This window comes from Heterodontus francisci, chromosome 4 (assembly GCF_036365525.1).
Source record: "Heterodontus francisci isolate sHetFra1 chromosome 4, sHetFra1.hap1, whole genome shotgun sequence".
Lineage (NCBI taxonomy): Eukaryota > Metazoa > Chordata > Chondrichthyes > Heterodontiformes > Heterodontidae > Heterodontus > Heterodontus francisci.
Genome location: NC_090374.1, coordinates 68,839,635 through 68,865,272, shown reverse-complemented (window position 1 = coordinate 68,865,272; position 25,638 = coordinate 68,839,635). Strand labels below are relative to the sequence as shown.

At 43.7% G+C, this 25,638-nt stretch overlaps 1 protein-coding gene across 1 annotated transcript in view; it reads right to left on the bottom strand.

The window, feature by feature from the left end:
• adgrv1 (adhesion G protein-coupled receptor V1) overlaps positions 1-25,638 on the bottom strand; it is an 810,104-nt gene that overhangs the window by 765,255 nt on the left and 19,211 nt on the right. The window contains exons 4-5 of the mRNA XM_068029668.1: positions 14,680-14,784; positions 4,526-4,639 (exon numbers count right to left, since the gene is read on the bottom strand). Of these exons, the coding sequence (XP_067885769.1) occupies positions 4,526-4,639; positions 14,680-14,784 (219 nt within the window). The remainder of the gene's footprint in view (positions 1-4,525; positions 4,640-14,679; positions 14,785-25,638) is intronic.

The window sequence follows — 25,638 nt, the reverse complement described above, 5'->3', positions numbered from 1 at the left end:
AGAGACTGGGCCTCGATCCTCGGGTTCAATTTATAGGCTCCGCTCTCGGCTTTCTCCCCACAGGTCCGCTCTGCTCCGCTCCCGGAAGGTAATATGGAACTCTTGCTACAGTTGCATAGGGCTTTGGTGAGACTGGAGTACAGTGTGCAGTCTAAGGAAGGACAGACTTGCATTGGAGGCGGTACAGCGAAGGTTCAGTCGATTGGTGCCTGGGATGACTCTGTTGTCCTATGATGAGAGGCTAAGTAAATTGAGCCTATACTGTCTGGAGTTTAAAAGAATGAAAGGTAATCTCATTGAAACATACAAGATTCTGAAGGGGCCTGACAAGGCATATACTGAGAGGTTGTTTCCCCTGGCAGGGGAATCTAGAACATGGGGACACACAGTTTAATTAATAACCTTGTAGTAAAAGAGTCCTACAGAAAAGGGATCGGAATATGATAGAATTTTAGATTGAGTTTGAGAGAGATTTAGATAAGCCAGAAATTAAGATCTTAAATCTGAACAAAGCAAATTACTTAGGTATGATGGGCAAGTTGGCTTACATGGGTTGGGAAATTAGATTAAAGATATGATGGTAGATAAGCAAGAGCAAATACTCAAAGAATTAATTCATAATTTGATACATTCCCTCAAAGAATAAAAAGCCCATGTGAAAATGTGTCCATCTATGGCTAACAAGAAAAGATAGTATTAGATTAAATGAAGAGGCTTATAATGTTGCCAAAAAGCATAGTAAGCCAAGGATTGGGAGAATTTTAAAATTCAGCAAAAGATAACCAAGAAATTGATAGAGAGAATATGAGAGTAAACTATCAAGAGACATAAAACATTTTGTATAAACTTCTGTAGGTATGTAAAAAGGAAAAGATTAATGAAGGCAAACGTGCACCGCTTAGAGGCAGAGACAGGAGAAATTGTAATGGAGAATAAGGAATTGGAAGAGAAATTAAACAAATACTTTGCATCTGTCTACATGGTAAAAGACATAAAAAAGATTACAGAAATAGTGGGGGAACCAAGGATCTAGTAAAAATGAGGAACTTAAAGAAATCAGTCTTAGTAAAGAAATACTACTGGAGAAATTAATGGGACTAAAAGTCAACATATCACCTGGACCTGATGACCTGCATCCCAGCGTTTTAAAAGAGATAGCTACACAGATAGCGGATAGATTGGTTTTGATCTTCCAAAATCCCTACATTCCATAGCAGTCCATGTAGATTGTAAGATGGCAAATGTAACATAGCTATTCAAGAAACGAAAGAGAGAGAAAACAGGGAACAATAGGCCAATTACCCTGACATCAGTCATCAGGAAAATGCTAGAATCTATTATTAAGGATGTGGTAACAGGACACTTAGAAATCATAATGTGATTAGGCAGAGTCAACATGTATTTATGAAAGTGAAATTATGTTTGACAAATCTTTGAAGTGTTTTTAGCATTGTAACCAGTAGGGTCGATAAAAGGGAACCAGTGGAATGTAGTGTATTTGGATTTTCGAATGCATTCAATAAGGTGCTGCACAGGAGCTTATTCATAAAATTAGGAGTCATGTGATTGTGGGTAATACATTAGCATGGACTGAGGATTTTTTAAAAGGACAGAAAACAGAGAGTAGCCCCAAAGCCTGTCCACCATCGACAAGGCACAAGTCAGGAGTGTGATGGAATACTCTCCACTTGCCTGGATGAGTGCAGCTCCAACAACACTCAAGAAGCTTGACACCATCCAAGACAAAGCAACCTGCTTGATTGGAACCCCATTTACAAACATTCACTCCCTCCACCTCCGACGCACAGTGGCAGCAGTGTGTACCATCTGCAAGATGCGCTGCAGCAACGCACCAAGGCTCCTTCGACAGCATCTTCCAAACCCGCGACCTCTACCAACTAGAAGGACAAGGGCAGCAAATGCTTGGAAACACCACCACCTGCAAGTTCCCTCCAAGTCACACACCATCCTGACTTGGAACTGTATCATTGTCCGTTCACTGTCATTTGGGTCAAAATCCTGGAACTCCCTTCCTAACAGCACTGTGGGTATACCTACCTCACATGGACTGCAGTGGTTCAAGAAGGCAGCTCACCACCACCTTCTCAAGGGCAATTAGGGATGGGCAATAAATGCTGGCCTAGCCAGCAAGGGCCACATCCCATGAATGAATCAAAAAAAAGGAATAAACAGATCATTTTTAGTTTGGCAGGCTGTAACTAGCAGGATACCATAAGGAACAGCATTTGGGCTACAGCTGTTTACAATATATATCAATGATTTAGAATGAGGGGACCCAGTGTAATGTATCCAAGTTTTAGAGTCATAGAGTCACAGTTTTCTGGGACAGGAACCTGTGAGGAGGAAACAAAGAGGCTGAAAATAGACTTAGACAGTTTAATGAATGGGCAAAAAAAGTGGCAAATGGAATAGCAGCAATGTAAATTTATCCACTTTGGTAGGAAAAATAGAAAAAATAGAACAGCAGAATTTATTTTTAAAAATTGGTGAGAGACTGTGTCCTGGGTGCCCTTCTATATGAATCACAGAAAGTTAACATGCAGGTACAGCAAGAAATTAGGAAGGCAAATGGTATGTGAGCCTTTATCACAAAGGGATTGGAGTATAAGTGTAAAGAAGTCTTATTACAATTATATAGGGCCTTGGTAAGACCACACCTGGAATACTGTGCGCAGTTTTGGCCTCATTACGCAACTTGCCTAAGAGGGAGTGTAACAAAGGTTTCACTTGACTGATTCCTGAGAGAGGACTATCTTATGAGGAAAGATCAAGTAGACTACACCTATATTCCATAGAATTTAAAAGAAAGACAGGTGATCTAATTGGAACATACAAAATTCTTAAGGGGCTTGATAGGATAAATACTGGGAGGGTGTTTCTCCTGTTGTAGAGTCCAGAAATCTCAGTCTCAGAATAAGGGGTCAGCCTATAGGACTGAGATGAGGAGAAATTTCTTCACTCAATGTGTTGTGAATCTTTGGAATTCTCTACCCCAGTGGATGCTCAGATTTTGAGTATATTCAGAGATCGTAAGATTTTTGGATACTAAGGGGAATTAAGGGATATGGGGATATTACGGTAAAGTGGAGTTGAGGTAAAAGATCAGCCATGATCTTACTGAATAGCGGAGCAGGCTCGAAGAGCTGAATGGCCTACTCCTGCTCCTAATTCTTATGTTGTAATGTTATGCTCATATGGAAGCGTTCCCATTGTGAAGTTACGCTTCTAGCACCCTCTAGTGCATTGTTAACTTATTATTTGGATGATATTACCCAAATTAAGGAATAGGAGTTTTCAGCAAACGTCTCAACAAGGATGCACTCCTCATGCACAATAAATAAGCTGACAAAATTCAGGCAATTACAAAATTTCCATTTCCCTTTATGCGCCATGCCCAACACACGTTTACTTTTTCACGACCAGTTTCAATCATTTGTTTGAGGTAAGGAAGTTGCTGACTGCCATGAGTGCACTTACTGGCTTTATTTGAGCATGCATGTCACTGCATCAATTAGCTACATTTGGGAATAAAATAGAAAGTGGTTGTCAATAGTGATTGCCATGCTAGGGATTTTACCACAATGTATTAGTATGATGTGTGATAGGGTCATTTGTGATTGAATTGTAGGGCCTTGTTATCTTATGTCACTTTGAACATGGAATTCTGTTTGTTTGCATGCTCATGGTGGAAACCCCTTTGTTAACACGTAATAACCAGGAAGAGAGCCCGCACATTCTGTATTAGAGTGGCCAACTTCCACAAGGAAATGTGAGGAGTAGCATGAATAATCAATTAGAGTATGATGGATTACAAACTCTGACTGGAGTCAGTCAGATCTACCCAAGAACACAAATCCAGCTCCCTTTCCCTCTTTCTGCCAACCATGTTTTGTACAATTTCATTTTTTAAATTACTTGTAATATTTCTAGCGCAACAAAACAAATCTTTTTGACTTAGTCAGAAGAACAACATAGGTAAGAAATTACAGTTGCTGAGAACAGTCTCAAATGCTTAACACACAAGAGTCACTTTCTTCTTTCTTCTATCTTAATGAAAGGAATTAACCCATTTGTTTTCAATAGGTTAACCTCTATTAAAACAGCTGACATGTTAAGCAGTCGTCTGCTTTTATCAGCAACAGTCATTTCTAGGATGTGTTTGATCCTTAAGGCCTGATCACCTGACTTCCTTTTCCACACCAGCTCAATCAGCCAAGCAGATCAGAAAATCTGCATACAGTTTTTTTTAAACTGTTTCACTTAGTTTTCTGATGGGAGCAGGAACAACACACAACTTCCTTCAACACTAAACTAAATTAAGACCAGGATCTAGTATACCTAAACCCACGTGTGGCTTACCAGTAGAATCTGCTGGAATTACAGTGAAAGTCTGTCAGAACAACTTTGTACTCTTAGGGCCTTAGTCTTCCAAAATATGGCTGAAAAACATTTCACTCAGCAGAGAATGTTTGCAATCTGCATTCTTTCGAAATGTGTTTCTCACCTGATCATCGACAATAGAAAGGTTATAAACTACCACTGCTCTCCCAGGAGGAAGAATGATGGTTCCCCTTGCTGGAATGATGTCTTCATCTGCAGAATTTGGGCCTGCTGTTATCTGCCAGTGGAGACAGAAAATAATAATTGTAACAAATCAGTTATTAGTTTTTATACAAGTGAAGACATTTTTCACAAAGATGACATCACATCTGAGAACAGACAAATAAAAATTTCACACAGTGACATCATAAAACCATCCTGCAATCTGCACATCAGCATATTCTGTGTTTAAAATAAGGATTTATATCCCGATGTTGTATGATTGCCTTTAAGAGTGATGTCCCTTTAAGATCTTAGTATGCTAATGAGCTACGTACCAGGACGCAGTCATGTGATTCAGAGCCAGAGTCACTCTGCAACTTTAACATCCAGAGTAAGGTTCTGTAATTAGTTAGCTCTATACTGTATAATAGTTTAGCTGTTCAATAAACCTGTTAGCGATCTTCAGCATAATTGGACTCCACGCACCTCATTTATGCTGCATCAGACAACATAAAAGAACTCATTATATGGTGGCAGCTGTGGTGAGAAGACAAAGTCTGAAGCTGAAGACCACAATTAAAACAGCTCTGAAAACTTCCTTTCCTACTGGAGAGAAAGTTAATACTGACTCAAACAGTGAAAAAGAACTTACCTCAAGCTGTAGAAGACAGAGCATAGAAACGACAGGTTGCAAGTAAATCGGGTGAGTCATTGTACCGATGGGCAAGGGATACTGCTCTAAAAAAAAAGGTTTGAAGTCCTTCAGAAGATCATATTGTTTTTCAAAAGCTCCGTGTAGAAAAAAAACAGAAAGACCTGACTGCTTTCACAGACTGATCGAAGTTGGCGCCATTACAGAAGGCTTCCATTAGAAAAAGCGCAGGAAAACCTGATCACTGCAGAGCCTCCACCCACAAAATCCAAAGTTTAAAAAAAGTATTAAACCATTCAAGCAAGAATAAGAGCTTGCATTCACGAAGCCACAGCAAAAAAAAATTAAACTGCTCGAGCGTGAACAACATAAACAAACTCTAGTAAAAAGAAACATTGAACTGCATATTGAGCAGCTGTGTAAACAGAACAGGCATAAGTGCTGGAAGAAAGAAAAACACACAGCATTGTCAAACACCTGCTCCTGTCAATCAAAGCAGCTAGTCTAAACAACAGACAGTTTCTTAAAGGGGAAACAGTGGAGTCACAGAACAAGTCTTACAGCAAGTTGTAAATAAAAGGACAGCAGGAAGATGGTAATAAATTTCCAAGCATGACCTGGAAGGCCACGAATATCCTATCTGAGTTCCAAATGTTCAAACAAAGAATGCAGTTATGCTTCATAGACCAAGCAACTACAGAACCAGAAAAACAGGCTGTGAAAATACTAACAGCAGTTGGAAATGAGGGATTGCACAGTATCAACACCTCAGGCTTATCTGAAGAGGACCAGAAAGATCCCGCAAAGATATGGCAAGTGCTAGAAGATTAGCTCCGATTAAGAGTGAATTTTAGAATTCACCGCCTGGAATTGATGTCCTACAGGCAACAGCCACAGGAATCAATAGACCAGTTTGTCAATAGATGCTGTAGTAAGGGCAATGAATGCGACTTCTCAGAAAATAAGCTGTCGACTGAATAATGATTGTATCAACACCCATTGAAGCATTTCAGAAAGACCTCTTGGGGAAAAAGGTCACAGCATTGATGCACTGCTGGAAGATGGCAGGAAATATGAAGCCATATTAGCTGGACAACAGCATTTGCAAGCACTAGATGCAACCAACAGCATCGCCACAGTAACCAGGTCAAAAAGAATAAGCAAACTGTGTGGTAAGTGGGGTTGGTCCCACTAACCACGAAGTTGTCCTGCATTTTGAGACCTATGCCAGGCATGTGATGCAAAGGGACACTGGGCCCACCCATGCAAGAATTCTGGCACCAAAGACTCAGGTGAAAGTCACGATAAAACACAAGCAAACAGAAAACAGAGCAACAGCAGCAAGGAAAGTGCCAGAGATCTGCATAAACACAAGCTGATACACGAAGTCACTAATGAAACAGACCTGAGACAAGACTGAGAGAGAAGTAATTTTCAGCCAGAAGACAAACAGTCGTTCTACACTATGAAGCTGACACATCACGTTGATGAAGTCAAAGAACTGGAAGCTTTCACCACTATTAACATTATGTGCCCAAAGAAAGCTGGCAAATTTACACTCAGGGTTAAGATTGACACCAACGTTAGTGCAAACATCCTACCAGTCCGAATCCTCAAAGGTATGTACCGAAGTCACTGGAAATCAATGATACAACCGACAACTGCGAAGTTAGCTGCACACAACGGGTCACCCATTCCTTGCACTGGCACACTAACAATGCAATGCAGCTATGGCAAGTCGGCATGGAAACCACAAACTTTCTACCTGGTAGACACGAGCGGACCAGCAACGGCAGGACTACCAGCATGTAAGGACCTCAACATCATAACTATCCACGAGGTCACCAAAGTACCCATTACAGTAGAAAAGACAAAGAGGAAATCTCCAAGGACTAGAACCAGCTCGCAGACTCTGGCCAGCATCAAACGGTGCAGCCTGGAAATCCAGCAACAGCGCAACTATGCTGCGGCTTCATCTCTGCTCTCTAGCATCACAATGAGCCAAAACAGACAGATACCTCCATGAGGCCCAGTCCTCCTCCCCCAACAAGTCCTTGACCTTGTGCCCCAAGCTTTCAGATGCGAAGGATGAGGAGAAGTGAAGGGCACGCAATGTCCTGAGAAGGCAGAGGAGGAATGAGTTGAAGAATTGTCTGTTGGATCTTCAAGATGAGATGCTGGAACTCTCCGAGATGACAAGGCCGCAAAAGTGGTCATCTTGAGACAAGCAACAGAGCATGTTAGCAGGCTGAAGGAGGAACAACAGAAACTGAATGCAGAGAGAGAGAAATTTCAGAAAAAACAGCAACAGATGAGACACAAATCCCCCCGAGCAGGAGTTGTCAAACCACCGAACCGACATATGGACTTTTGAGCCTCTATTCTTGTAAATTTTATAATCTATATTCCGTGTAAGTAGTTTTGATGTTACCTAATGTTGTGTTTTTACTTTTAGCATATGAGACTTATCTTTGAAAAGGGGGATATTGTATGATTGCCTTTAAGAGTGATGTCCCTTTAAGATCTTAGTGTGCCAATGAGCTAAGTACCAGGATGCAATCATGGAGTCCAGTTATGCTGAAGATTTCTAACAGGTTCATTATTTGGGTGTAATTCCGAATACTTTTCCCTTAAAGCTTGTATAGAGGAAAAATTTACAAGAATTGCTGCGGCCATGTGATATGCATGCTAAAGAAAGAAAACACTTTCACTTATATAGCTTTTTTCACAATCTCAGGGTATCTCAAAAGCACCTCACAGCCAAATATGTACTTTTGTTGGCATGTAGTCATTGCTGTAATATAGGGAAATGTAACAGTCATTTTGCTCACATGAGGATCCAAACAGCAATGCGATAAATGACCAGATAATTGTTTTTAGGGATGTTTGTTTAGAGATAAACGTTGAGCAGGACAATGGGAGAATATCCTGCTATCATTGAAATAGTGTCACGGGATCTTTTACGTCCACCTGAGTATGACGTTTAAAGCATCAGCCACAAGAAAACACCTTTGGCATTGCAGCACTCCCTCAGTACTGTACTTAAATATCAGCCTAGATTATGTGCTCAAGCCTCTAGGGTGGTGCTTCAACCAACGACCTTCCAACTCAGAGATTAGAGAGCTACCGCAAAGCCAAGGTTGAAGTGATAGCCTGTGCTCAGTTCAAAAGATCACAAGTTAATGTCATGTAGGCCCCCACCTGCCAAGGATGAGGCATTATTGATTTCACCACATGGACATTAAATTTCAAATTGTTGCTTGGAAGAAGAGAAGGGCCGTGACAATGGGTTGCTCAAACCCTGGCTGGAAAGACATTTTTGCAAATCAACAGACAGTGTTGGAATAAAGGAGCTATCCACTGCTCCAATACAATCCAAAAACCAGTTAGTCACATGAGTAATCTGCTTGGCGGTCTGGGATTTTTTTTCTGAATTGTAGAGTTTGAACTGAGAGTCTGAAGGAAGCAGAATGCTCCTGGACTGAAGAAGACCTCCTGTCTCTCCTGTCTGTTCCCATCTCTTTCTCACGGAACTCCAAGACCCACTGAAGACATATGAACCTCAAGAGAGAAAAGTCTCCAAGAGTGAACAAGGTTTAAGAAGAATACTGGGCCCCAATGAAAAGCAAGATCTACCTACAATCAAGGACTCTACAGTGAGCTCAAAGAACCGAAACAACAACTCTTCAGATATTGCCTCAAGATTTTCCACTTTATTTTTCTTCTGCCCTTTTCTGTCCCTATCTGCATTTATCGTGTATGCATGCTAGCATGGGGCGTGTCGTGTATCCATAGGCGTTAACCGAATTAGAGTTTAAGTTTGAGTTTAAGAAATTTCAACTTGGCTTCTTTAAACCTAAGAAAGCCTGTTGTGCTGGCTTCTTTGCCTTATAATTGGAAAGCGGTGAACAAGGATTCACCAAGGGGGAGCTAAAAAAATGGTGTGTTAAAAATTAAACCCTGTTACAGTAAGACCAGGTGAAGGCTGAAAGGGAACCCTGGACCTCTTTCTCACCTGCTCATAACAGAAATTTGGGTGCTAGCGTCCGGAATTGACCCACAGACAAATGAGAGAAATTGGAAGTGGGAAGAGAAATTGTTCCCAATCAAAAATAGAACAAGTTTTCAATACAGGTTTTCTTGTGGTTGTGTGAGCTTGAATACTAACATGTCTGCAACTGAAGCTAGTAGCTCCCCAAGCCAGGGCGAAGAACTTGGGATAAGTTAAAAGCACTGTCTATGGAGGAGTTGAGGAAAATGGCTGAGCAGTGTGGGATCACTGCACGTGGCAAGGCTAGGAAGTATGAACTCTTAAGGTGAGTGGCCAGCCATTTTTCCCTTGAATCTGAAGAAGCAGAAGCAGTGTTAGAAGCAGATTCCGACAGGTTATTGTTAACAAAGATACAACTGGAACAAAGCAAACTTGAATTTGAGGAAAGAGAGAGGGAGAAAGAGCCTTCAAGAAGGAACGTGAAGAAAAGGAAAGTCAGGAGAGAAAGAATATTCCCGAAAGAATGCGAAGAAAGAGAGTTGAAGCGGCTTGAGTTAACTAGGGAGTGAGAGAGTAACCCCAGTGAAAGCACGGCCAATACGGAGCAGCATAATTCAGGGCTGGGTACAAAATTGTTAAAACTAGCTCAACTGATTCCAAACTTCAATGAGGAGGATGTAGAAATTTTTTTTTGTGTCCTTTGAGAAACTGGCAAGGCAGCTAAAATGGCCAGCTGAGACCTGGCCTCTTTTACTACAAAGCAAGCTAACTGGAAAAGCCCGTGAGGTTTATTCCCTGTTGCCAGATGAGAGTTCATCAAATTATGAAGTGACCAAAAATGCTATCCTCAGGGCATATGAAGTAGTACCTGAAGCCTTTTGCCAAAAGTTTAGAACCCTCAAAAAGCAAGCTAATCAAACTTATCTGGAGTTTGAAAGAAATAAGCAGCTGGCTTTTGACCAGTGGTTGAGGGCTCTTAAAGTACAGCTCAGCTCTGAGAATCTCAGAGAAGTAATTCTGTTAGAGGAATTTAAACACTCTCTCCTACTCTCCATAAAGACCCATGTAGAGGAGCAGTGGGTCCAGAGAGCCTGGCAAGCAGCAGTTCTGGCCGATGAGTTTGTTTTAATTTATAAATCGGTTTCCCAGGGGAGAACCTTTCCTAGTCACCCTCACAAATCCAAAAAGGACAAAGGATGGGAAGGTGATAGGAGCCTAAGCAGTCCTGGGAGTGAAAGGAAAGCAGGAGACAAAGGGGGGCCCTCCTGGAGCCAAAAAGGAAAGTGCTGTAAGCAAGAGTGAGACCCGGAGACCTGTGTGCTTCCATTGTAATAAAGCAGGACATTTAAGAGCTGACTGCTGGAAACTAAAGGGAAAACTTGTAGAGTTAATCAGGGCACACCCGCTCAGTGAAGGTGCGGACCTGATGGAAAGCACAGCAGAACAAGTTGTGGCTTTAACTGCAGTAAGAGGGAGACCCAGGAAGTCTATCGCTGCAAGTGCAGGAAAATGTAATAGTGTTCCTGAGGGTTATCAGGGTTTTGTGTCTGAAGAGAGAGTAACCCCCTACCCCTCAAGTATGGCAAGCAAGCCCATAGTGATTCTCAGGGACACAGGGGTCACTAAATCTCTTTTACTGGTAAAAGGCCTGGCCTTTCCCCCAGAGAGTGTAGTGAACACCAAAATGGTGGTGAATGGTATTGGAGGGCAGTGTATGCATGTACCTGTACACCGGGTGCACCTGGAATGCAACCTAGTTTCAGGACCGGTCACCATAGGGATTGCCCCTAATTTGCCTGTGGATGGGGTTGACCTGCTCCTAGGTAATGATCTGGCGAGGGTGAAGGTGGTAGCCCCCCAGTAGTGAAAAGAAGACTGCAGGAGGTCAGAAAGACAGGGCAGTGATAGGAGATGGACCACTGAATGCGTAGTGGATCAGGCCATGATCAAACCAGATCCCCCTGAGGAGACTGCATCGGCACTGCAGGCAGATGACCATGAGGTCTGCCTGTCCGAGACTTTCTTTGGAAAGTTAGGAGACCCAAGGAATGAATTAAATGGATTTTCCCTAGCTGAGGCTCAGCAAGCTGACCCAATACTGAGAGAGTTAGCACAGGCTGCCCAGTATGAACATGAAACAGAGGGAGTCCCTGATTACTAATATTTAAAGAATGAGGTACTGATGAGGAAATGGAGTTCTCCTCACAGACCTGAGAGCAAGGAGTGGACAGTAGTTCACCAGTTAGTGGTGTCACAGAGGTACCGGACAGAAATATTAAGAAGGGCCCATGAGACTACAGTAGTTGTACATGCCGGTATATGAAAGACCAAAGCCCGCATAAGACAGCAGTTTGACTGGTCAGAACTCCACAAAGATATGGTGGAGTACTGCAGGAGTTGCCACGTGTGCCAGGTTAAGGGGAAACCCCAACTTACAGTGAAACCTGCCCCCCCTCCCCAAGTCCTGTACCGGTGTTAGGAGCACCCTCCAGCAGAGGGCTGGTGAACTGTAAGGGACCCCCGCCAAGAGCAAAAAGGGACAAGCAGGAACATGGCTGGCAAAACTTTAGACAGAGAAGGGGAAAAAGTGACCAAGAGGGCAGGTTAAACGAAGTGTGGGAAGAATCCCAGATGGAAACCCCTACTGCCTGGTCAGCCAACCTCGAAAAATGTGAAAAGCTAGACCTCACATCCTTCTACGTAAATGCAGACACTAGAAGCACCCAACCAGAGTTGCTAACAGCATTTACAGGAAGCTGCAGTGACAAAGAAGGACCTCTAGGGGGCAGAGAGACCGTGAGGGTGATGCCTCACCTAGTCAAAGTGCCACAGGGGCGTGCAGTAGTGTCTGCACAAATACCTGCAGGCAGGAGAGTCCTTTGGGACAAAAGGGAGATTAGCAAAGAATCGTCCCCCACAGTCAGGAAAAAAGCAAAGAACCCATCCCCTGAAGTCAAATGCCTTTGCATGACTCAGCAAAGCACTGAATGAGAGTTCAGGATAGACCCGCCCACTACTGACTTTTTTTAAAAATTACCTCAGCATGAACAAAGACCCTAGGTAGCCATGGAAATGGGCAAACGGAAGAGAAATTAAAAAAAACACATTTATTGGGATGCCAGTACGGGGCATTAATGCAGCACTGGCACCTAGAGAAGACAGGCTGTATAAAGTTTTAGGATTTCTGAATGAATGGGAATGAGTGAAATGCATGGGTTTTTCTGTATCTTACATTTTTCTCTCGACCCTTTGAATGTAATGCGCTTTTCTCAAATTGCATTTAATTCCACTGGGTGTGAAGGTGTCATGCTAGGCCCCCAACTGCCAAGAATAAGGCACATTAATTTTGTCATGAACATTGATTTTAAATTGTTACTGGAGTGAAGAAGACTTGTTAAACAGATCAGCCGTGGCTGGAAAAGACATTTGCATAGTAACAGACAGCATTTGGAAGGATAAAGCAGCCATTCCCTGACATTCAACCTACAATGGACTTTTGATCACTAGACGTTGAAGGTGGGGGAGCTCGCATTCCAGGTTGACTGCTAAAATGACCAAATACATAAATAGACATGGTCAAACCAGCTAGTTACATGACTAACCTGCGAGGCAACCTGAGTTTTTTGAATTTGTACAAACAGTTTGGGCAGAAAGCTGTTTGCTCCTGCACTGAGAAGATCTCTCTCCTGTCTGCTCCCATCTCTTTCTCACAAGCCTCTGAATCCACTGAAGACACATGAACCCCAAGAAAGAAAAGTCTCCTACAGCGCACAAGGTTTAAGAAGAATACTGGGCCCCAACGAAAAGCATGATCTACCTACAATCAAGGACTCTATAGTGAGCTTGAAGAACCGTTAACAAAAACTCTTCAGATATTGCCTCAAACATTTCCACTTTATTTTTCTTCTGCTCTTTTCTGTCTGTATCTGCATGTATCGCGTATGCATGCTAGCGTGGGCGCGTCTTGTATCCGTAGGCATCAACCGAATGAGAGTTTGAGTTTAATAAATTTAAACTTTTCTTCTTTAAACCTAAGAAAACCTGTTTGTGCTGGTTGCTTTGCCTTATAATTGGAAAGCGATGTACAGGGATTCATTCGGGGGGAGCTAAAAACACAGTGTGTTTAAAATTAAACCCTGTTACAGTAAAACCAGGTGAAGGCTGAAAGGGAACCCTTGACCGCTTTCTCACCTGGTCGTAACAATATGGTGATGAAGGGTCCGCCCCCAGGTGGTGGGGAGGCCGTACCGAGGTACCCCTGCCACCAGTAATATCCGGCAGACCCTTCTCAACTTCTCAGGTCGAGGCGAGCCTCTCCCCATAGAATTATACTGGCCCCCGTGCCACGACCCGTGACTTCGAGGGGCCGGTAAAATTCAGCCCTAGGACTTAAGCACATAATCTAAACTAATACTTTTCAGTGCAGTCCTCGAGGTGTACTGCATTATTAGATATACCATCTGTTAGATCCTTTAGTTAAACTAAGACCCCATAATCTATTCAGATAACTCTAAAAAATTGCCATGGCACTATTGCAAAAAAAGCAGGCAGTTCTCTAAGTGTCCCTGTCAATATTCATCCCTCAGCTAACGGAAACAAAACTTGTGGGATCTTGCTTTGTGCAAATTAGTTTAGTTTAGTTTAGAGATACAGCACTGAAACAGGCGCTTCGGCCCACCGAGTCTGTGCCGACCATCAACCACCCATTTATACTCATCCTACACTAATCCCATATTCCTACCACATCCCCACCTGTCCCTATATTTCCCTACCACCTACCTATACTAGGGGCAATTTATAATGGCCAATTTACCTACCAACCTGCAAGTCTTTTGGCTTGTGGGAGGAAACCGGAGCACCCGGAGAAAACCCACGCAGACACAGGGAGAACTTGCAAACTCCACACAGGCAGTACCCAGAATTGAACCCGGGTCGCTGGAGCTGTGAGGCTGCGGTGCTAACCACTGCGCCACTGTGCCATCCACTGCGCCACTGTGCCGCCACATCTGCCAACATAACAATGAATGCACTTCAAAAATAATTCACTGGCTGTAAAGTATATCCTGAGGATGTGAAAGGCATTATATTAATGCAAGCTTTTTGCTATCTGGAAGTTTTCTGTTGTCATAATTTTATGGCCAAATAAAAACAAACAGCAAAATCACAAAAAGGGACACATTGTAGAAGAAATTAGATGCTGTTCTGGCAAGGCAAATATTCAAAAATACTTTTTTAAAAACCCCACAGTTATAGAATAGTCAAGAGTTTCCAAGGACATTTTCACTGGAAGGAATCCCATTTTAAAAAATCCATCAGGTCCAGCAGTGAAATCACATACAAATCATGACTTAAACCAGGTGGCTGTCAATTAACAAATGACCTGTGCTACATTAATTAGCTGTGGCAGCAAACCAAATGCTACGTTCTGTTATGAAGACAAGATGAGACAGAAAAATAATTTGATATCACTTACCTCAAAGTTGACAGTTACGGTCCCATATGTTCCTTTGGTTCTGATTACAGTAAGCGGCACAAATTCTTTTCTATCTCTTGCCTCATTCACAATGACTATGGAAGACTGAGGGAGAGACAGAGAAAATATTATTTCAGCAATACACCTCAGCACAAACAGCACAGACAGTTCCATAACCCTGACAACACCAAGCTCTCAGACAAATGAATCTAATTTGTAAAGTAGTTCAGTAATAGTATTATATTCAATGGGAAAGAAATTTTGCAAAAATCTTTCAACCTTTAGAAAAACATGCATTACAAAATTTAAAGAGCCAAGTTTTAATATAAATAGGCTAATAACATAAACATCTCTGGTTGCTTAAGGAAGTGGAACATATTTTGATGTCTTGCCAGTAGGATCACCAGTACTGACTCTAAAGTTCCTTCAACAATGATAAGAGAAAGAAAGCTCTCTCTGCATTGCTCAAGCACATTCTCGCTGTGTGATGCTTCCATTTCCTGCACATTCATTCTCCCAGGCAACTAATTATGACATTGACAGTGTTAATATTAATGTTGGCATTAATATTACAGGGGAATTGGATTTGCATCACCCATTCATTTCTATTCAGACTCTAAATTCCCCATGACGTTAAAAAGAACTTTTTTTGTGGAATTTAATTTTGTAGGTAAACAAGGGGACAATTCATAATATGAAGATGGTTTGAATTAATTTAAATCGAAATATTAACATTTTATCATAAGAGCGAAGGTAATTCTGGTAAGCAAGCACTTTCACTATAAAGTATTCTGTCATTAAAGAGTGAAGAGAAATATTTCATTTGTAACTCCCAAACAGGAGGAAATATTTCAAGTGGAGAAACATGCACAAAAGACATACAATTCCTAACCAGAAAGCAAGCTTCCATTGATATATCTAGACATTTCAACTCCAGCTGGCTGCCATTTGAGATGTATAGGAATCAGCACTGTTACCCATCCTTAATATCAAATCTAATGCTCAAATCTAAGTCAAAGGCTCAAGTTTAAATTAAAAGAAAAACAAGAAACGCTGGAAATACTCAGCAGGCCTGGCAGCATCTGTGGAGAGAGAAGCAGAGTTAATGTTTCAGGTCAGTGACCCAGCACCAGAACAGAAGAGTTCTGATGAACGGATACTAACCTGAATGGTTAACTCTGCTTCTCTCTCCACAGATGCTGCCAGACCTGCTGAGCATTTCCAGCATTTCTTGTCTTTATTTCAGATTTCCAACATCTGCAGTATTTTGCTTTTATTTGCTCAAGTTTAAACCCCAGCCAGCTACATCTTTTTATTCTTTCGCGGGATGTGGGCATCGCTGGCCAGGCCAGCATTTATTGCCCATCCCTAATTGCCCTTGAGAAGATGATGGTGAGCCGCCTTCTTGAACTGCTGCAGGCCATGTGGTGTAGGTACACCCACAGTGCTGTTAGGAAGGGAGTTCAGCATTTTGATCCCGTGACAGTGAAGGAGCAACGATATAGTTTCAAGTCAGGATGGTGGGCTGAATTTCACAGCCACCCTCTCACCCCCAACATCGGGGGTCGTGGCGGAGGGGGCGGGGGGCAGAAAATGCCTCCAGAGAGACCCAACATGGGCCTCAATGCCGGGAAAGCCCAGGCTGATATTGCCGATAGTGGTGAGGCCTTGTGGCACACCAACACCCACCCCCATCACCCGCCACTCGGCGACGGAAGCAAAATTTACATATGTTAATTTATTTAAATAAATGAATTGATTACTTATCCGCTCCTGCCGTCCGATCCAGAGTGATATTGGTGCCGGTGGCCAGCACTCCCGCGCCTTCGGATCCCTGTCCGGGGATTCGAGGCAGAATACTGGTGGGGAAGGGGGAGCAGGTACGTTTTTCAGTGCGGGAGGTGGGGTTGCGGCATCAGAGTAATTTCATTGTTCTTGGGGGTAGGGGGAAGGTTTAAAGTTGTTGAACTTTGGGGGGGGGGGAAGGTCAGGAGCACAAGATAAGTGTTTTGGGGCAGGTAATTAATTCTATGCTTATTGGGGGGGCTTTGGGAGAGGGTCAGGATCACAATTTAATTTTTTTAAATCAGTATTCTTTTAAATATTTAAATTACAAGTTAGGGCTTGAAGCCCCTTAAATATGGCATCAGCAGTGGCGCAAAGGTGGCTGATGCCATTGCCGTCATCATCAGGGTGGGGGGGGGGGGAGGGGGTGTGGTGGGCGGTGTGCAGTCCTCCCCGGCCATTTAAATGGGCCGCCGCACTGCGTTTGTCCTTCTAGGTGGTAGAGGTCATGGGTTTGGAAGGTGCTGTCGAAGGACTCTTGGTGAGTTGCTGCAGTGCATCTTGTAGCTGGTACACACTGCTGCCACTGTGCATCGGTGGTGAAGGAAGTGAATGTTGAAGGTGGTGGATGGGGTGCCAGTCTGGCGGGCTGCTTTGTGCTGGATGGTGTCGAGCTTCTTGAATGTTATTGGAACTGCACCCATCCAGGCAAGTGGAGAATATTCCATCACACTCCTGACTTGTGCCTTGTAGATGGTGGACAGGCTTTGTGGAGTCAGAAGGTGAGTTACTCGTTGCAGAATTCCCAGCCTCTGTCCTGCTCTTGTAGCCACAGCATTTATGTGGCTGATCCAGTTCAGTTTCTGGTCAATGGTGATCCTCCTGACGTTGATAGAGTCATAGAATTATACAGGCCCTTCAGCCCATCGTGTCTGTGCCAGCCATCAAGTACCCAACTATTCTAATCCCATTTTCCTGCACTTGGCCCGTAGCCCTGTATGCTATGGCTTTTCAAGTGCTCATCTAAATACTTCTTAAATGTTATGAGGGTTCCTGCCTCTTCAGGCAGTGCGTTCCAGATTCCAAACACACTCTGGGTGAAAAAATGTTTTTTCCTCAAATCCCCCCGAAACCTCCTGCCCCTTACCCTAAATCTATGCCCCCTGGTTCTTGACCCCTCTGCTTAGGGGAAATGTTTCTTCCTATCTAACCTATCACTGCCCCTCATAATCTTGTACACCTCAATCATGTCCCCCTCAGCCCTCTCTGCTCCAAGGAAAACAACCCTAGCCTATTCAGTCTCTCTTCATAGCTGAAATGCTCCAGCCCAGGCAACATCCTGGTGAATCGCCTCTCCACCCTCTCCAGTGCAGTCACATCCTTCCAATAGTGTGGTGCCCAGAACTGTACACAGTACTCCAGCTGTGGCCTAACTAGCATTTTATACAGCTCCATCATAACCTGCCTGCTCTTATATTCTATGCCTCGACTAATAAAGGCAAGTATACCATATACCTTCCTAACCACCTTATCTACCTGTGCTGCTGCCTACAGTGATCGATGGACAAGTACACCAAGGTCCTTCTGACCGTCTGTGCTTCCTCGGGTCCTACCATCCATTGTATATTCCCTTGCCTTGTTAGTCCTCCCAAAATGCATTACCTCACACTTTTCAGGATTAAATTCCATTTGCCACTGCTCTCCCATCTTTCCAGCCCATCCATATCTCCCTGTAATCTAAGGATTTCCTCCTTACTATTTACAGCACCACCAATTTTCATGTCATATGCGAACTTACTCATCATACCTTTTGTTTGCACTGGAGTGCTGACTTGGGTTGCATTAGAGTGCCATATTGGAAGTTTGGTAACTGAGGATAATTAAGGGTTAATTTTATCTTAAGTCTAATCTGTCTTTTGGTGAGCAGATTAACTTAACAGTTGCTGTTTGGGTTGGAGAAGGTGAGTTTTCGACCAGCTTTAAACAGGGCTCACTCAGACTCTGCTTGCAGCTGCACCTTGTTAATTAGAGAATTGGCTTAAACCAGTTTTCAGGGGCTAGAGTCAGTCAGTATAAAAGTGGGATATCTTACAGTGCTGACTTTGTTTGCATTGAAGTGCTGACTTGGGTTGCATTAGAGTGCTATAGTGGAAGTTTGGTAACTGAGGAAGTTCGGTGAGGAGGGAGCGAGGAGCTCCTTTCATTTCCTACCTGTCCTCAGAGTGAGGGGAACCGAGAGCTTCCAAAGAGCACAGCTGACTGGTGAGTAAGTCCTGGTGGGTATTTTTCAAAGTGGATTGAATTGTAAGTCATTTACCGATTAGGCACACCACAGCCTGCCAGACTGAACATTGAGTTCAATAATTTCAGAGCATGACAGCCCCCCATTTTACTTTCATTTTTAGTTTTATTTCTTCCTTTTTTTTTCCATTCTTTTTTTCCATTTTTTACAATCTTTTTTTTGCATTTATTTCATTTCATCTTAGTTTGTTCAGTTTGCTTACCCACTGTTTTTTTTCAGGTTTGCACTTGCTGCTGTTCAATATTCAGTGTATTTACACCTAATCTGTACGAATGCTTTGTCTTTCAACACACCATTAACATATTGTTTGCCTTTGCTCCGTGACCTTTTGGTCGGCTATGTGGCCTGGTCCAATCTAGACCTCCTTTGTTATCTCTTGCCCCACCCCTACCTCACTTGCTTATAACCTGTGACTTTTCTAATATTTGTCAGTTCCGATGAAGGGTCACTGACCCGAAACGTTAACTCTGCTTCTCTTTTCACAGATGCTGCCAGACCTGCTGAGTGGTTCCAGCATTTCTTGTTTTTATTTCAGATTTCCAGCATCCGCAGTATTTTGCGTTTATTTTATTGAATTGTAAGTCATTGTTTTAACAAGACTTAATTGTTTTTTTAATTATAATCTTCTATAGTTTTAAATTTAAAGGGTTTAGTCATGGCAGGAGAGCTTGAAGCCATGGTTTGCTCCTCTTGCTACATGTGGGAATCCGGGAACATTTCCAGTCCCCGGGACCAACATGTGTGCAGGAAGTGTGTCCAGCTGCAGCTCCTAGAAGCTCAGGCTTCACAGCTGGAACGGCGGCTGGAAACACTGTGGAGCTTCCGCGAGTCTGAGAGCATTGTGGATAGCACGTATAGAGAGTTGGTCACACCGCAGCTGAAGGGACTTGAGGAAGGAAGGGAATGGGTGACCACCAGGCAATCCAAGAGAAACAGGCAGGTAGTTCAGGAGTCCCCTGGGGTCCCGCTTGCAAATCGGTATTCCATTTTGGAAGCTGATGAGGCTGGTTCCTCCAGGGAGTGCGGACAGAGCCAAGCTTCTGGCACCGCAAGCAGCCTGTCTGCACAGAAACGGGGAAAGAGAGGAAGAGCAATAGTAATAGGGGATTCTATAGTCGGGGAAAGGATAGGCGCTACTGTGGCCATCAACATAACTCCAGGATGGTCTGTTGCCTCACTGCTGCCAGGGTCCGGGATGTCACTGAACGGCTGCAGGGCATCCTGAAGGGGGAGGGTGATAAGGCAGAGGTCATGGTACATGTTGGTACCAATGACATAGGTAGAAAGAGGGATGAGGTCTTGCATCAAGAATTCAGGGAGTTAGGCAGTAGACTAAAAAGCAGGACCTCTCGGGTTGTAATCTCTGGATTACTCCCAGTGCCACATGCCAGCAAGTATAGAAATAGGAGAATAGCACAGATGAATGCGTGGCTTAAGAGTTGGTGCAGGAGGGAGGGTTTTAGATTCCTGGACCACTGGGACTGTTTCTGGGGAAGGTGGGACCTGTACAAGTGGGACGGTCTACATCTGAACCAGAGGGGGACTAACATCCTTGCTGGTGGGTTTACTAGTGCTGTTGGGAGGAGTTTAAACTAATTTGGCAGGGGGAGAGGGCGCAGATTCCTAGCAGAATAGGGAAACAGCTAAACACAGGAAAGCAAACAAGTCAGAGGGAATACAGCGGAAGTAGGTTTCGAGGGAGTAAGACCAGGATGGAAGGCCTCTACTTTAATGCCAGGAGTATTGCAGGTAAAACAGATGAGCTAAGGGCAATGATTGACACGTGGAATTGTGATATCACGGAGACATGGTTGAGGGAGGGGCAGGATTGGCAGCTCAATATCCCGGGATATAGAATCTTCAGGCGAGACAGAGGAGGGGGTAAAAGAGGAGGGGGCATTGCAATATTAGTTAAGGAGTCAGTTACTGCAGTAAGGAGAGATGATATCTTGGAGGGGGCATCAAATAAAGCTTTATGGGTAGAGTTTAGGAATAAAAAAGGGACAGCCACATTGCTAGGTGTTTATTATAGACCCCCAGATAGTCAGTGGGAAATTGAGGAGCAAATATGTGCGCAATTTGCAGAGGTGTGCAAAAATAATAGGGTCATTATATTAGGTGATTTCAACTTTCCCAACATTAATTGGGATAGTCATCATGTTCAGGGCTAAGATGGAGTGGAGTTCTTAAAATGTATACAGGAGAACTTTTTATCTCAATATGTAGAGGATCCAACAAGGGAGGGTGCAGTGCTGGACCTAATTCTGGGGAATGAAGCCAGACAAATGGTTGATGTGTTGGTGGGGGTGCATTTTGGTGATAGCGACCATAACATGGTACAATTTAAGCTTGTTATGGCGAAAGAAATAGACAAGTTGCAAAAAAAGGTTTTGGATTGGGGGAGAGCGAATTTTAGTAAAATAAGGCAGGAACTGGCCAAGGTAGACTGGAAAGAGTTACTTGTCTGGAAATCTACAGAAGAGCAGTGGTGGGCATTCAAAAAGGAAATGGGGAGGGTACAGGCCCAACATGTTTCCTCTAGGGTAATAGGTAGGAGCAACAAGCCCAGAGAACCATGGATGACCAGAAACATTCAGGGTATGATGAGAAGGAAAAGAGAGGCTTTTAGCAAATACAAGGAGAGCAAATCAATGGAAGCATTAGTAGAGTACAGAAAGTGTAGGATGGAGCTTAAGAAAGCAATTAGGAGAGCAAAGAGGAGATATGAGAAAGCTCTGTCTGGTAAAAGTAGGGAAAATCCCAAGATATTCTATAAGTATATCAATGGTAAGAGGATAACCAGGGAAAGAGTAGGACCCATGAGGGACCAAGGAGGAAATTTGTGTGTGGAGCCAGAGGACATTGGTAGGGTGTTGAATGAATACTTCACATCTGTCTTCACCCAAGAGAATGAGGGTGTAGATATGGAACTTAGAGAGAGAGACTGTGAGGTTCTTCAGCAAATTGTCATGGGGAGTGACAAGGTATTGGAGGTTTTGGAAGGCTTAAAAGTGGACAAATCTCCAAGTCTGGACGATTTGTGTCCCAGGATGCTATGGGAGGCGAGGGTGGAGATTGCAGGGGCTCTGACCCGAATTTTTAATTCCTCTCTGGCCACGGGGGAGGTGCCAGAGGACTGGAGAACAGCTAATGTGGTCCCACTATTTAAGAAAGGTTGTAGAGATAAGCCAGGGAACTACAGACCAGTGAGTCTCACGTCAGTGGTAGGAAAACTATTGGAGAAAATTCTGAAGGAGAGAATCTACCTCCACTTGGAGAGGCAAAATTTGATTAGGAATAGTCAGCATGGCTTTGTCAGAGGGAGGTCATGCCTAACAAATTTGATTGAATTTTTTGAGCATGTCACCAGGTGTGTAGATGAGGGTAGTGCAGTTGATGTAGTTTACATGGATTTCAGCAAAGCCTTTGACAAGGTCCCACATGGGAGACTTATCAAGAAAGTAAATGCACATGGGATACAAGGTAACTTGATAAGGTGGATTCACAATTGGCTTAGCTGTACGAGACAGAGAGTGATGACCTTCGGCTGTTTTAGTGACTGGAAGCCAGTGTCCAGTGGCGTATCACAGGGATCTGTGCCGGGTCCCCTATTATTTGTCATTTATATAAACGACATAGATGACTATGTGGGGGGTAGGATCAGTAAGTTCGCGGATGACACAAAGATTGGCCGAGTGGTTAACAGTGAGGTGGAGTGTCTTGGGCTACAGGAAAACAGAGACAGGATGGTCAAATGGGCAGAAAAGTGGCAGATGGAATTTAACGCAGAAAAGTGTGAGGTGATACACTTTGGAAGGAGTAATGTGACACAGAAGTATTCAATGAATGGCTTGACACTGGGAAGTTCCGAGGAACAAAGGGACCTTGGCGTGTTTGTCCATAGATCACATCAATTGAGGCATAGATTACAAAAGCAGGGAGCTCATGTTGGAGCTATACAGAACTTTGGTAAGCCCACAGCTGGAGTACTGTGTGCAATTCTGGTCACCACATTATAGGAAGGATGAGATTGCATTGGAGGGGGTGCAGAGGCGATTCACCAGGATGTTGCCTGGGATGGAACATTTAAGCTATGAAGAGAGGTTGGATAGGCTTGGGTTGTTTTTGCTGGAGCAGAGAAGACTGAGGGGTGACCTGATCGAGGTGTACAAGATTATGAGGGGCATGGACAGGGTGGATAGGTAGCAGCTGTTCCCCTTAGTTGAAGGGTCAGTTACGAGGGGTCACAAGTTTAAGGTAAGGGGCGGGAGGTTTAAGGGGGATTTGAGGAAGAACTTTTTTACCCAAAGGGTGGTGACGGTCTCGAATGCCCTGCCTGGGAGGGTGATAGAGGCAGGTTGCCTCACATCCTTTAAAAGGTACCTGGATGAGCACTTGGCACATCATAACATTCAAGGCTATGGGCCAAGTGCTGGCAAATGGGATTAGGTAGACAGGTTAGGTGTTTTAATGCTTCGGTGCAGACTCGATAGGCTGAAGGGCCTCTTCTGCACTGCATGATTCTGTGATACCTCCCATATTCACACCTAAATCATTAATGTACACCACAACAGCAAGGGTCCCAGCACTGATTCCTGTGGTACACCACTGGTCACAAGCTTCCAATCGCAAAAACAGCCCTCAATCATTAACCTCTGCCTCCTGCCACTAAGCCAATTTTGGATCCAATTTGCCAAATTGCCCTGGATCCCATGGGCTCTGACCTTCTTAGCCAATCTCCCATGTGGGACCTTATCAAAAGCCTTACTCAAATCGATGTATACCATATCTATTACATCTACCCTCATCGACACATCTAGTCACCTCCTCGAAAAATTCAATCAAGTTAGTTAGACACGCTCTCCTCCTGGCAAAGCCATGCTGACTATCCCTGATTAATCCCTGCCTCTCCAAGTGGAGATTAATCCTGTCCCTCAGAATTTTTTCCAATATTTTTCCAACCACTGATGTTAGACTCACCGGCCTGTAACTACCTGGTTTATCCCTGCTACCCTTCTTGAATAATCGCACCACATTCGCTGTCCTCCAGTCCTCTGGTACCTCTCCTGTGGCCAGAGAGGATTTGAAAATTTGTCTCAAAGCCCCTGCTATCTCCTCCCTTGCCTCACATAACAGCCTGGGATACATCTCATCTGGGCCTGAGGATTTATCCACTTTTAAGCCCACTAAAACAGTTAATATTTCCTTCCTTTCAATGCTAATATGTTCAAGTATATCACAATCCCCCTCCCTGATCTCTACACCTACATTGTCCTTCTCCATAGTGAACACCAATGAAAAGTAATCATTTAAAACCTCACCTATGTCCTCCAGCTCCACACAAAGATTGCCACGTTGGTCCCTAATGGGCCCTGCTCTTTCCTTGGTTATCCTCTTGCCCTTAATATACTTAGAAAATGCCTTGGGATTTTCCTTTATCTTTCCCGCCAGTGTTTTTTCATGTCCCCTCTTCGCTCTCCTAATTACTTTTTTAAGTGCCACCCTACACTTTCTATACTCCTCTAGTGTCTCCGCTGCTTTCAGCGCTTGGGATTTGCCGTAAGCCTCCTTTTTTTTTCCTGATGCAATGCTCTATATCCCTTGACATCCAGGTTGCCTGGACTTGTTGGTCCTACCCTTCACCTAAATGGGTACACGTTGGCTCTGAACTCTCTCTATTTCCTCTTTGAATGACTCCCACTGATATGATGTAGACTTTCCTCCAAGTAGCTGCTCCCAGTTCACTTTCGCCAGATCCTGTTTTATCATTTTGAAATTGGCCTTCCCCCAATTCAGTACCTTTTATTTGTGGTCCATCTTTGTCCTTTTCCATAACTACCTTAAATCTTAGAGTTTTATTTATTTAGAACATAGAACAGTACAGCACAGTACAGGCCCTTCGGCCCACGATGTTGTGACGACCCTTTAACCTACTCTAAGATCAAACTACCTGCATACCCTTCATTCTACTATCATCCATGTCCCTATCCAAGAGTCGCTTAAATGTCCCTAATGTATCTGCTTCTACTACCACCGCTGGCAGTGCATTTCACGCACCCACCACTCTCTGTGTAAAGAACCAACCTCTGACATCTCCCCGAAACCTTCCTCCAATCACCTTAAAATTATGCCCCCTGGTGATAGCCCTTTCCGCCCTGGGAAAAAGTCTCTGACTATCCACTCTATCGATGCCTCTCATCATCTTGTACACGTCTATCAAGTCACCTCTCATCCTTCTTCGCTTCAATGTGAAAAGCCCTAGCTCCCTCAACCTGTCTTCATAAGACATGCCCTCCAGTCCAGGCAGCATCCCGGTAAATCTCCTCTGCACCCTCTCTAAAGCTTCCACACCCTTCCTATAATGAGGCGACCAGAACTGAACACAATATTCCAAGTGTGGTCTAACCAGGGCTTTATAGAGCTGCAGCATAACCTCGCGGCTCTTAAACTCAATCCCTCTGTTAATGAAAGCCAACACCCCTTACGCCTTCTTAACAACCCTATCAACTTGGGTGGCAACTTTGAGGGATCTATGGACATGAACCCCAAGATCCCTCTGTTCCTCCACACTACCAAGAATCCTGTCTTTAAGCCTGTATTCTGCATTCAAATTCGACCTTCCAAAATGAATCACTTCACACTTTTCCAGGTTGAACTCCATCTGCCACTTCTCAGCCCAGCTCTGCATCCTGTCAATGTCCCGTTGCAACCTACAACAGCCCTCCACACTATCCACAACTCCAGCAACCTTCGTGTCATCGGCAAACTTGCTAACCCAGCCTTCCACTTCCTCATCCAAGTCATTTATAAAAATCACAAAGAGCAGAGGTCCCAGAACAGATCCCTGCGGAACACCACTGGTCACCGAGCTC